Source organism: Mytilus edulis, chromosome 10 (genome assembly GCF_963676685.1).
Source record: "Mytilus edulis chromosome 10, xbMytEdul2.2, whole genome shotgun sequence".
Taxonomy (NCBI): Eukaryota; Metazoa; Mollusca; class Bivalvia; order Mytilida; family Mytilidae; genus Mytilus; species Mytilus edulis.
In genome coordinates, this window is record NC_092353.1 from 32,713,645 (window position 1) to 32,726,603 (window position 12,959).

At 32.2% G+C, this 12,959-nt stretch overlaps 1 protein-coding gene across 2 annotated transcripts in view; it reads left to right on the forward strand.

The window, feature by feature from the left end:
* The window catches only part of LOC139490940 (pyrokinin-1 receptor-like), a 35,621-nt gene continuing 22,662 nt past the window's right edge, over nt 1-12,959 (forward strand). For both annotated transcript variants that reach the window (XM_071278087.1, XM_071278086.1), the window contains exon 1: nt 1-791. In XM_071278087.1, the coding sequence (XP_071134188.1) occupies nt 527-791 (265 nt within the window). In that variant the 5' untranslated portion in view covers nt 1-526. The remainder of the gene's footprint in view (nt 792-12,959) is intronic.

Sequence of the window (12,959 nt, forward strand, 5' to 3'; positions counted from 1 at the left end):
TCGTATTTTAGGAGTGGGAACAAACATCAACATTGTATTCGCCAATCAGTATTCACAGTAATTTGTTTGATGAAGATTTATTTTTGTTGGTTAGTATCAATGAGATGATATCGGAGGCAGGTTTATATATTACAATGAGCAATATTATACCTGATCTATACACTATAACGAGATCGAAGGCAGAAATCGATGTGTTTATTGTCCATTAAGTATCAATATTGCACTTAATTTGAAATAATAGGTGGTTCTGATGTGTATACGGTAAACGACTTGCAGATTATTAATTTTACAGTTAACTTAATTTCTGACGAATTACTTATTATAAAATTGGAGGAAGCTCGTTCTTAAGTTCTTTATTTAATACATTACTTAATTATCAAACAATTAAATTAATGGAATAGTAGTTGAAGGAAGACGTCATACAGTTTGTCTAATATTCAATTTATAGACGAAGTAAGAAACAAAGTGGACTTTGGAGATCCTAAATAAACATACACGTATAGTTTGTTGTTGTTTGTAGACGGCTATGAACAATACCAGTAACACAAACGCTAACATGACGAATACAAGTTTGGATATTCCAGCATATTTGACTATACATTTAGGAGACAGGTATGTTAGTACCGTACAGTTGATAGTCCTGAATGTTATATACATTGGAATATTTTTATCCGGGACTATTGGAAATATATGTACATGTATTGTGATAGCACGGAATCGGAACATGCATACAGCAACAAATTACTATTTAGTGAGTTTGGCCGTTGCTGATTTATTAACATTGGGGATAGGTAAGTTGTATTTTCATTTTATATGTTTGCAATTGTCATTGAAAAAAAAAGAAAAATCTCGACTTCTGTTTAGACGAGAAGCATGTAAACATGTAAACCAATTTTGTTTATGATAATGTTATTGACAACAGGACACATTATTAGGCTTTTAACTACATTTTCTACAATTATCCCCTTAAAGATTTTTGCACGATTACACCTTCGGGAACAATTTACAATGATTACATACTAGAATAGTATATGCCTGTCATTATTGAAATGTATATGCCTAATGCGGTACTAAAATAGCAAACGCTAAAAATATATTTTATATTTTATATAATGTTTTTATTAAATTGAACTGAAATTAAAAATAAGATGTTATGGGATTGCTGACGAGACAAATCTCCACAAAACACCAAACTTCACGTAAGGTAAGAAACTATAGGTCACCATACGGCCTTCAACAACGAGGAATTTCATACCACGAAGCAAACTATAACAGGTCCCGAAATGACAAATGTAAACAATTGAAACGATAAAAACTAACGACCCAATTTATCAAAAAAGTAATAAACGAAAACAAAGTGTGATATACAGCAACAAACGGTAACTTAAGAATTAGAGGCTAACTTTCAGATGCAAACACCGACAAAAACCCACTTATATAAGAATAAAAAAGGTATCAAACGTTGGCACAGAACCCGCTTCCTGAAAGGTAAACTAGTCAATATTGAACATTTTCTAGTTTCAGTCGCTAATTTTAACCAATATGGTTTAGTTTTTTCCTGCAACTTACAATATAAAGTAATTGTTCTTGGTGGTACCTGCTACTAGGTTATCTATGGTATTAACAAGAGTAGCGTCACTGTAATGTCGACAAACAACCAAATTGATGAATGTAGTTGGTAATCGTTCTTGAAGAAGTTTTCAATGAAATGTATGCATTGTATGAATTTCTTACCATTGATGCAAGTTGTTTGGGGTTTTTTTTTTTTTAGATCTGATCGCGTATTTCAGATTAAATAAATATGGCGGTTTTTTTTGTACAATACGACAAATTTTCAAACTTTATTCTTGACGGGTGTATCCAGTTATGGTAGGGTGTAATTAGGGCTATACACATAGGTTAATGGCAATATACATGTATAATGGCGATATCCCAGATATTAGACATAAAACTAAAAATGGTCAACCATAATTTTCTCTGGACAATGATAAGAGGAAAATATGTGTGGAAAAATGCATTCATTAGACACTCTTAATATAAAAATGTGTAGATGCAGTATGATTAATTGCCGATGAGACATTCATCCACCAGAGTCATTTATTTTTGTGAAATATCCGCATATGATGACATAATTATGATGTAAAGAAATAGGCTTAAATTCGGTCATGTGTTATATAATGTAGAGCAGTTGTACCATGTACATATGTACGTGGTAGACAGTTGTGGTTTGATTGTACTTGCCTTCTGTTTAAAGGAATGATTTGAAATTTCGTCTGGTTGTATCATGCACATGATGTTAGCAATTTGCTGATCAAGCGGACTGTCACTTACTTTATGTTAAGCGAAAATTTGAATTTTATTTCACCAGCTGACTGAGCAAAAATTTTTCCTCGGTGTTTTTAAACGTTTGTGGTTTATTTTAAGCCGCATCGTATACAACTCCTTGATTTCATTTATCAAACAAGTTAAATATAGTGTATTTCGCTACGATAATGACTTTTTTCGCTGATGCGGGGTAAAACAAAATACTTGACTGAAATTGTTCATGATTTCAAGTTCCTGGTGAAGATACACCGAGAAAAGCTTTTTCGGAAATACCACATTTAAAGTGTTTTAGATGTCAGACCAACATTTCAACCATTCTTATTTGGAACATATGTAAAGGTAGCCTCTCTTGATAAAAAAAATAATAGTGCTTTGAATTTATTTTCTACTTAATAAACCAATATATTCATATTTGCAGAAATGAAACTTTTGGTAACAGAGAAATATATCTAGACCATTTTAAGTTAAAATTTACTTGTCTACGAATTTGCATGAAAAATTGAGGGATAATGCGCTTAAAAGTATACTTACTTCAGATTTCTAGAAAACCAGGGGTTATTTTAGTAGTAGTTGCCTCCCAAACGGTTGTGTTTCAATACAAGACTTGAAACAGTGGTTGAAAATTGGCACGTAGAAAAAAGATATATGTCAAATTAAGGATAAACCTGGTTTAAATCAAGTTTAACTTGAGCTAAATTATTTAGAAGGCCGTAAAAATTGAGAGAAAAAAATGTTTAAATAATAAGGGATTTTTTTAAATAGGTGGTCTGACACCTATATATCTATCATGAAATCGTTTAGAAACCTTGAACTTTACGAATAAGATAGAGGACCTAGACAAGTACTGCTATACATAACAATTAACTTTTATAGGTCACATTTTTTAATGAAAAGTTCGTTTAACATTCTCTTAATACATGAAAAACATTTTTACTAGATAGTTATGTCATCATGACTTTATGTTACGTGCCTTGCCCACCGTGTAATGAAATGTAATTTGTGATCAGAACAAGAAACCAGTGTGTTGTCTATAACATTACATTGTTAAATCATAACCATTGTATGTTATAGATTTAGGATAATTAACAACTAAAATACAAAAAAATAGCAATTACAAATACAAAAATCATCTTGCATTCTTTATTAAAAGACTTATCTCAGTATTAGATCAGAATTAGATTACTGTGATATGTATTATCATAATTGCAAGTATAATTGTTGTTATTGTTGTGGTCTTAATTTTAGTTTTTAAGTGTGTTTTGTTTTTTGGCTGGGAAGGAAGAAAAGAGTTAAGCAACGCTCAGTGTTAGTTTAAGTTTCTGTGCCCGAGTTTAGTCAGACAGATTTTTCATTTTTTTATTTGGTGTTGGTGCCGGGTATTGAATGTTTTAATGTATTCAATGTAGAATTAACTTGTTCAAATTGTAAAATAGAGAGTTGTCTCATTGGCACTCACACCACATCTTCCTATATCTACATGGACGCTTATCTATTGCTGAGGGTGGTATAAGGCCCTGTTGATACCAATGTATAATAAATCTAAGAATCGGGTATATCATCTGTTAATTAGATAATCGGGTAAACTATCAGATAATTTAAAAGGCTATTTTCTTTTTGACTGAATCTTTTTTAATCCTAGAAATAGAAAACAAGAACTATCTTTAAAAAAGATATCCGACGTATTTAGATTTGAGTATATGTTTAAAACTATCATTTCGAAAACCTTCAAAAGCACAAAGATACCATTTAAATAACGTTTTCTCTGTTTGTGTTCAGTATTTTCGGTTTACATACACCAAAACCCGGCGGAAATCTCACATGCGTAGGTGCGTTCTAAAAGTCATGTACGTTCGTACAACAAAGTTTACATTAAAAATTATATAATTGTCCCGAATAAACAGCTGTCACGGATGTAAAGAGCTATTGGAGAAACAATTATTTTAATAAAAATATAAATCTTTGTAAGATCTAGTTCAAATATTTATAGTTTTTCACTTGCTTTCCATCACGATATAATTAACGAGACGTTTTTTCAAACACAACCAAATCACCCACCATGACAGCATTTTGTCCATCACAGAAAGGATTTTCGAGCACGTATTCTGTTGTCATAGTTAAGCGTCCTTAAGTTCAAAGGGCACAAACCGAAACTATATATATACCGACTACGTCGGAAAAAAGACAACGAGACAAACCGGTTATAATACTAGGTTGAATGTGAGTTGATTTTGATTTGTAATATTCGAGAAGAATTCGGTCAGATTCCATATGTATCGCAGCTATATTGGTTTATAGGTCATGTCACCGAAGACAGAATTACTTGCTGTCTGTCATACTTGCTTTTGTTTCTTGTTTTTCATGCATTAGGCTGTCAGTTGCTTGTGTGAATTGTTTTTATGTTGTCATGTCGGGATCTTTTATAATTGCTTATTATACGGTATAGGTTTCCCCTACAGTGGAGACCGTACCTGTGGATAGTTGTCTCGTCGGAAATCATACCATATTAGGTTTTTATTTTAGTTTAAACATATTCAGTTATAACAAATTATTGTAACTAATATTAATCTTTCTACTTTGCGGTTGCGAGTGCTGACTTGTAGCGGCATTAGCCTGCTCTTTTTCGAAAGATTCTTTTTGTTTTATTGACGAGATCGTGAAAAACTTCTCTAAGAAACGCTCAACAATTTTGTCTGTTAAAAAGCAAAATATAATTACAACAAATGTATGTTATTGTTAATTCATTTGGTTTTTTTTAATTATTATTGATAAATGTTTGATTATCACCTTGTACTTAGAGTTTATGCTTAGAAATACTATCTTAAACATAAATGACGTTAAAGTACGCGGTCAATAACAAAATTATATATAATAGGTAAATTAGAAAGTCTCAAATTCTTGAATATTAATGACGAAAACCAAAGCTGATATAACAAGACCTTATATCAATTAGAAATTTGAAACGTTACATATTTATTATATTATTTGTTGTTTCGTGAAAACCAGTATTGGTTCAACAACAGGGATGATCTAAATCTTATCAAACCAATACACCAAATTTGGCAATAAGAAGTTTTTACGTATTGCCATTATTCAAAATTGTTCCTGTGAATCTGTCAATCAAATACTCGTTTAAGTTGAGCAGCACTTTTACACATGACAAATTTACTCTGTTTTAAAGTACAGACATGCTACAAGTCTCTGTCTGTAGAAATATCCACTAACAACCGCCGTTGAATCGTTGATACATGTAATTTCATATTTTTTTTAATGATGATAATTGCTCTTGAACATCAGTATTTTTGTTTAAGGGTTTAAGAAAAAACTTCACGAAGAATAGAGTTGTATCTGCAATTTTAAAACATTACCTGGTCTGTTAGTCAATACATTACTTTCAATCTCAGCTTTCTAGATGATTACACAAATGCAGCAATTTTCCAAGCCCAACGCATAGTTTTATTTGTTGAAAGCTTCGACGTTTGTTTATCTTGCGTAGCCTTTTCTTTTTGGATTAGCGCAAGTTTCTCTTCTCAGATATGAAAATCACGTATGAAGTTATTTCTTATATCAGGTTCCTTTCAAATTGCAACCAAATATGAAGAACTGGATCTCCATTTACTGTACTGTATGGATACTCATATTTCAAATACCGTTTACTTAGAAATAAATGGGTTTGCCGATTCCCTACAAAACCTCTCCATTATATAAACAGTAATTAATTTCACACGCATTCACATCTGGGCTTCAGATTTTCTTCGAAACTACTTATTTGAAGTATAGGTAGATACTGGAAACGCCACTGAAGATCTGTTAGAGTAAATAAATACATGTATATCTGTTCCCTCGTGCAATAGTGAAAACACATTCGGCTTTCTTGTCCCTTTCAGACAAAAGGTATCTGAAACGGACTTCACCAAGACGCTTATATGTATTTTGTTTTTGTTTCGTTTGTTGGGGCTTTTTACTGTACATGTAGTCGTCATTCCTATAAAAACCAAATGTGCTCCTCTTCTCGCCGACTTGTTTCTTTTATTTGTTCAGATTAGGCTAACTTTATACAAGAGCTCAACCCGGAGAATTATTACATGTAACTTTAAAATTTACTAAATAGATGATATAAAAAGAGATGTTTAAATAGTTTAAACATATTTATTTATAGTGGATTGGGAAACAAGTTTTGCAATTATATTAATCCCTTTCCACGTTGCGGATGTTACAACTACATGTGTGATTGCCAAATAGACAACTCTCCGCAAGAGACCAAATAACAGAGAAATTAACAACTTGGCTTACTACAAGTTTAATTAAGTTACCATTTAGCGCAAAATTAATGATACCACAGATACATTTTTTTCGATACGGTTTTGCAACCTGTATGAGTACAGACCATGTCTTATTTTGGACTCGGGACTTCGTGAACATGCTATAATAAAATTGTGCTCAACATCACAGAGTGGATCATTTAATGGAATGAATAAAACAAATATAATGCAACGTATGTACGAAAACCGTCACGCAGCTTAAAAGTTTGTTCAGGAAATGTACATGTAGGAATACAAACAGGTCTACAGAAAAATGTGGTATAAATTGTGTAGATTCATCTTAAATTCGCAAGACAATTATATAATAGTACCAACTTACATGTTAAAACACAGGTTAACCAGAATTATAACAAAACAAGAAGGTGTCCATAGTACACGGATGCCCTACTCCCACTGTCATTTTTTTCTGTTCAATGGACCGTGAAATTGAAATCAAAACTGTAACTTGCCATTGAAATTAGAAATATCATATTATAGGGAACATGTGTACTAAGTTTCAAGTTGATTGGACTTCAACTTCTTCAAAACTACCTTCACCAAAAACTTTAACCTAAAGCGGGACAGATGGACGAACGGACCCACAGACAAGAAAACATAATGCCCCTTCTATCGTAGGTGGGGCATAAAAACTCATTTTGATACAGTTGCCGACCATAAAAAATGGACTAACGCCTACCCTAGCATCAATATAATCCTGAAAGTCTTAATGACTTTTCTGTAATTTATAGATCTGATTTTCTTATAAGGAAAGAAATTATAAGGAATGAGTTTGTCAAGGTTCGCAATCAGCTAAATCATCATCTTTCAAGCTTTATATCTATTAAACTGGTGTCCTTCTCTCCTTATGTCGCGATCTTCTGGTTTTTCCTAAGCTGTCCGATTGAGATATTGGTTTTAACTTGTGAACTTAATTATATTCGACGTTTTATTTCTATTTATAATCCATTCTGAATTATAAAACCTAGACAACTAATTCGAAGAAGATATAAATTTATGGAAAGACATTTTATTTGGCAATCCCAAATGCTTACAGTCGTTGAAAAACATTCTTTTTCGTAATTATTTGGTTATTCGAATCCTAGAAATGATGATATTAGTTAGAAAAGTGGTCATAAGATAAATTATTTTTCATTCTATCTGATGAAAATATCGTTAAATGTACATGAAGCTGCACGTTATTTATTTGGTATAGGATCAACCCAATGCAAAGAATGTCTATGAACGCAATAGGAGACTCGATAAAAATATGCATAATTTGATGTTTAAAATATAAAGAAAATAGCAAAACATGTTTAAAGACACTAATAGATACTATATCTTGATAACACTGTCTATTTTAAGCATACTAGTACTGTCCAGGAAATAGTGGTGTGGTTAGAATTCCAGATAGAGTAAAGCGTTCAAGTCACAATTTGTAAAATGTAAACCATTATAGGTCAAGGTACGAAAGACCTACGTGTAACATTTTCAACTCAGGATGAAGGTATTTAAATTTTAAAATGGAATTGTTAGGTCGGTTGGGTTTTCGGCCATGTTTTGAAATTCTTTAAAATTTCCTGATTTTTACAGAGACAGTTTCTATGAAATCGGTATTGTAAATTTAGAAAGGAAATTAAATTCCTATAGCAAACGATAAGCATACTAAATACCTGTCAGCAGGTTGATATTGGTGCTATCATATTAGTCATTAAGCTGTAATCTTATTGGATATTTATAGTATCCAATGATATCATTTTCTTTGAAGATCTCTGTGGAGGATCTTGAAGGTCAGAAGCTACTAATTGATTTAACGTCCCTAGTAATCTTTGTAGCAAACCTTGAACCAGGGCAATGCAAAATGTAGCATTAAGTAAGATTACAATTTTCCATTTCGATTAATTAATACAAATTTATTGCTAAATGTTTCAATGTTTTAATATATTTGACCGTTCGCCTCGAATTTGACCCTTCCGTTATTAGATCCTTTCGATTCATAAAACTTCTTTATTTGATTGAAATAATTGGTGGAATTCCGATATAATACAAATGAACAATGAAATCACAGTTTCAATCTCGTTATAGTAACATTGGAACTCTGATTTTGTAAAGTGCAAATAATCTGTGTTTTGAAAATACAAAATGTGACGAAAGAAAATAGTTTTGCCAAATCGCTGTATGTCTATATTTCAAAAGTCACAATTTCAACTATTCTTCAAACACTAACTTTAGTTTTTCCATACCATGTGAATATTATTTTATAGGTTCACAACCAGATTTCTGAATATGCATTAACTATTTGGCGTTATAAGGAGCACAAAATTCAGTGATTTAATTAAATTATTGGTCAATTAATCTGCAAGATTTTACTTTCGTAAATATATTTAATTAGCACATGCATAAATAAAACAAGCTCCCCAAAATACAACACGATAAAATATCTATTTTTAACACGTTATCTGTCTTTCTATTAAAACAAAATACTAAAAATAGCCATAGAACGCCTTAGAATATCGAACCTTATTACCGGTAGTCGGAATTGGGTTGAATCAATAGAATTCCTATTATATACGATTACATTATAAACGTAACGGTAGATCAACATTTGAAAAATGAGAAAATGTGTCCTTATATTCCGGTTCTTTAAATAGATCGGTAATTGTGACACCAGAGAAGCTAATGTGGGTTGATCTGTGTCTGGCCAGACGAAGGAACTGGCTTTTTCGATCCAGCGTCTTACAAGTAATGCAAGGAAATAGAACATGTAGCTGGTCTAACTTCAGTGTAAATGATTTGACCAAGGCGCACAAAATGGAAGGAAATTTCCTATGACAGATAAAATTCGAAAGTTATTTTTTTTAATATCTGAAATGTTTGTTCTTACAATTATATATTATTTTGGTACTTCTTTTCTCATTTAGATCACATAAATTCAACTTGCGACATACAAATAGTAAATAGCAACTATTTCAATATACACATATATTTTTTACGTAAAATGTGTTTTAAAGTGAACAAAATTATCTAGAATATTTACTGAATGCGACAATGGGTGAACAACTGTTGGAAAAAAACAGGGAATTATTCGGTGGGGCCAGATAGATTAAATTCCCTCAGATGTTGTCAAAATCACCAACTTTTCTACATGTAGTCGCCTTTTGAATTTTGACATCGATGTGCCTGTATTATATACTGCATGTTTTAGGAATTTTACTGTTTTCATAAAATCCGGATTTAATTCAAAATCCCATATTATTTTTGAATTTTTTAAATATATTTGTAATCAGATTGTCCGATTAGTATCTTAGATGAATGATGGCGGTGGGAATGCGAAGCGCGACGAGCGCATGTTAATTTAAAACAGTTGCCGTGTAATATTTTTTGAACCGTTCATCTCATGCTTTCCAAATTTGTGTATGTTGTTACTTTTGAAAAATTGGAGGTCATCATGACAAGTTCGATCTTGAAAGTTTTCACTTTTCATTCTTAGGAGGTATGGTCCTTGATATATTAAGAAACAACTTGTGCAATTACTTATGAACCTTTCATCAAATGCTTTTTATATTCTAATGTGTTGTGACTAATATCGAAATGGAGGTCAAGTGTGCTATTGACTGTTTTCACGTTTACCATTCAGAACATATGATCCATGATTAAAAACTTGAAACAGAACGTAGCGGGTCAAACAAGTTTATGTGTTCTGATGCGGCGTTTAGTTAGACCACAATTCAACCAGGGGTTAACTTTTCTTAACGGGTGAAATAGAAAACTACAATTAATGCCTGTCAAATGAATTCCAAGTTGCGTATTTAGTTGTTTGTCGGTAATTAGCTAACAAGTGTTGTGCATGACTTTTAAATGGTTCTGGAGACGTATTCCGGTGCTGCATTCGTACGGTTCTGTGACCGTACCTGCCGTATATTGATGTATTTGATTGGTTATTTTCTTCCCATTTCTTACAATTACATCACACGACTAGACTTGATCAGATTTTAAGATACGAATAATTGATTGTTAACAATATTTTATTACAATCTCTAACGACATGAGTATCTTAGCCAATAACTGACCTAGGGACTGATTTTCACTATGGTATGCAGCATTGTCACGGTCATGACTTGCCATGATGAGTGATACCAGGTCAAATTTAGAAAAACGTTACTAAATTATACCTTAATTTAATCCTGATACATGTACAATATCTTGGAGTGTTGCAGAGCAGTAAACCAATGTTAAACTAATGTCTGATAGTATATACAGGATCAATTAACATAGTCTGTTGTAAATGATCAAGTAAATTGATTTAATTTGTTGCAAGATCGAGCAACATCACTAGCTGTTAAAAATGTTCACCTCATGTTATGTATTTTAACATAGTGTTCCTTTTGTTAATCAATCACATTATTTCATTAACACATTTGCGAGCCCATACTATCTGGAACAGTAAACAGAGCAGCGTTTTAACAGTCTGTAAAATCAGTTAGATTTCTACCTACTGATCAACAATACTAAAATTCAGTTAAAAAACGACACGCAGAACCGATCTTTAATAGAATAAAATGTTTGCAGTTACCGAAATGTAGTACTAGTATTAGGTCCGCTTTGATGAAAAGCTATTAATGCTTTAACGTTTGCATGCATCACTGGGTTTTAAATGTTTTGCACAGGCACTCGTCTCAGAAAAAAATTTCCTATATACCTTTTTATAACACAAGGTACTTAACTCGCGATTTAGAAAAATGTCAGGCGGTGACGAAATTTCATTTTATGCCGATTTCCCGGCTGTCAACCCCACTAAAACTTGCTATGTCGTAAATTTAAATTGATTTATCTTCACAATGGTGTATAACACGCTTACTTTTGTTGTCGGAATCATCAGTAGTAACCCTACCCAAGTATGTCAATCGTAATTATTTCGTGTACCGACACAAAATTGGCAATAAAAGTCTCGCAGTAAATGAATTTCCATTATACAAATTGTTTCAGAAAAAAACTGTTAGTTTTCGTATGAATAGAACTTATCATCCAGTTAGTAAAATTGTATAAGATACCGTGAAAAAAATCTTACAAGTGTTATTTGTGGTATGTTTAATAAGTTACTAATTTTCCCATGACGTCAATGTCATTCAGACTCTCTCTTGACTTTACGTATGAAATGAAACAAGATCAGATAACTCCGAGAATCATTTAGACTTTCCCATTAAATTGACCAATCGGTACCGAGATACATAAAGAGACGTGACGCGTTTATTGCCAATTAATAGTCGGTAGGCGAAATAACGATCGACATACTTGGGTAGGATTGCTACGGATAATTCCGACAACAAAAGTAGGCATGTTATACACCATTGTGAAGATAAATCAATTTAGATTTACGACATAACAAGTTTTAGTGGGGTTGACAGCCGAGAAATCGGCATATAACGGAATTTCGTCACCGCCTGACATTTTTCTAAATCGCGAGTTAGGTACCTTGTGTTATATAAAGGTACATTAGGGGGGGGGGGATCTGAGACGAGTTCCTGTGATGGTTAGGCATGCACTTTCCTGATGAATTTAACCAAGAAAAGCACTTTAGATGAACAACATTTGTATAGTTTTGTTTTTATTCCACTAATTAAACAAGGATGTTTTACAGTGAGTTTAATTGTTTAAACCTCGAAATTTTATAATAAAAAGACACTTGACTATCGCAAAAAATGTATTTGAGCTGAAGCGAATGTGTTTGAATACTGTCTCGTCGATGTATACCTTTGTCATATTTTTTATTTGTATTTTTCTGTTTTACCCGCCTTCGATAGTACATTGTAGGGAGCATTGCAGTTTCTGTTCTGTGCGTCCGTCCATAAATCCAGTAGTCGCGTATAACGTTAAAGTTTTCGTCTAAGGCTGGTTAAAATCTTAGTTTGAGTGAATGTTTTTGTTAAAGGCACTTGTATTGAAGTTATGGTAATACATCAAAACATTGTTTATCATGAAGAAAGCTTTCTTATAAAATATATGCAATACTATGTTTTTGGTCTTTATTTTGCGGATCACGGAACATGGAAATGTGGTGGATCGTCTAACTGACCCATGTCGTTGTAATTTTGTGTAATAAAACTCACTACGCAGAGTAGCTTTAAGCCACCTATTATCTTCTGCTTGTAAACAATTGAAAAATCATGTTTTTGCCATTTTTTAACCTAAATCATGAGACATTATATAAAAAATTAATCTCGTTTCGTCATATTTCATTTACTTTAGATGACACATCAGTCAAACTTTCGTTAGATCAGTTGTATATTAAAAAATACTCGTATATCAAAGAGTTGTAATTAAAAGTTGTACTGCTGTCAA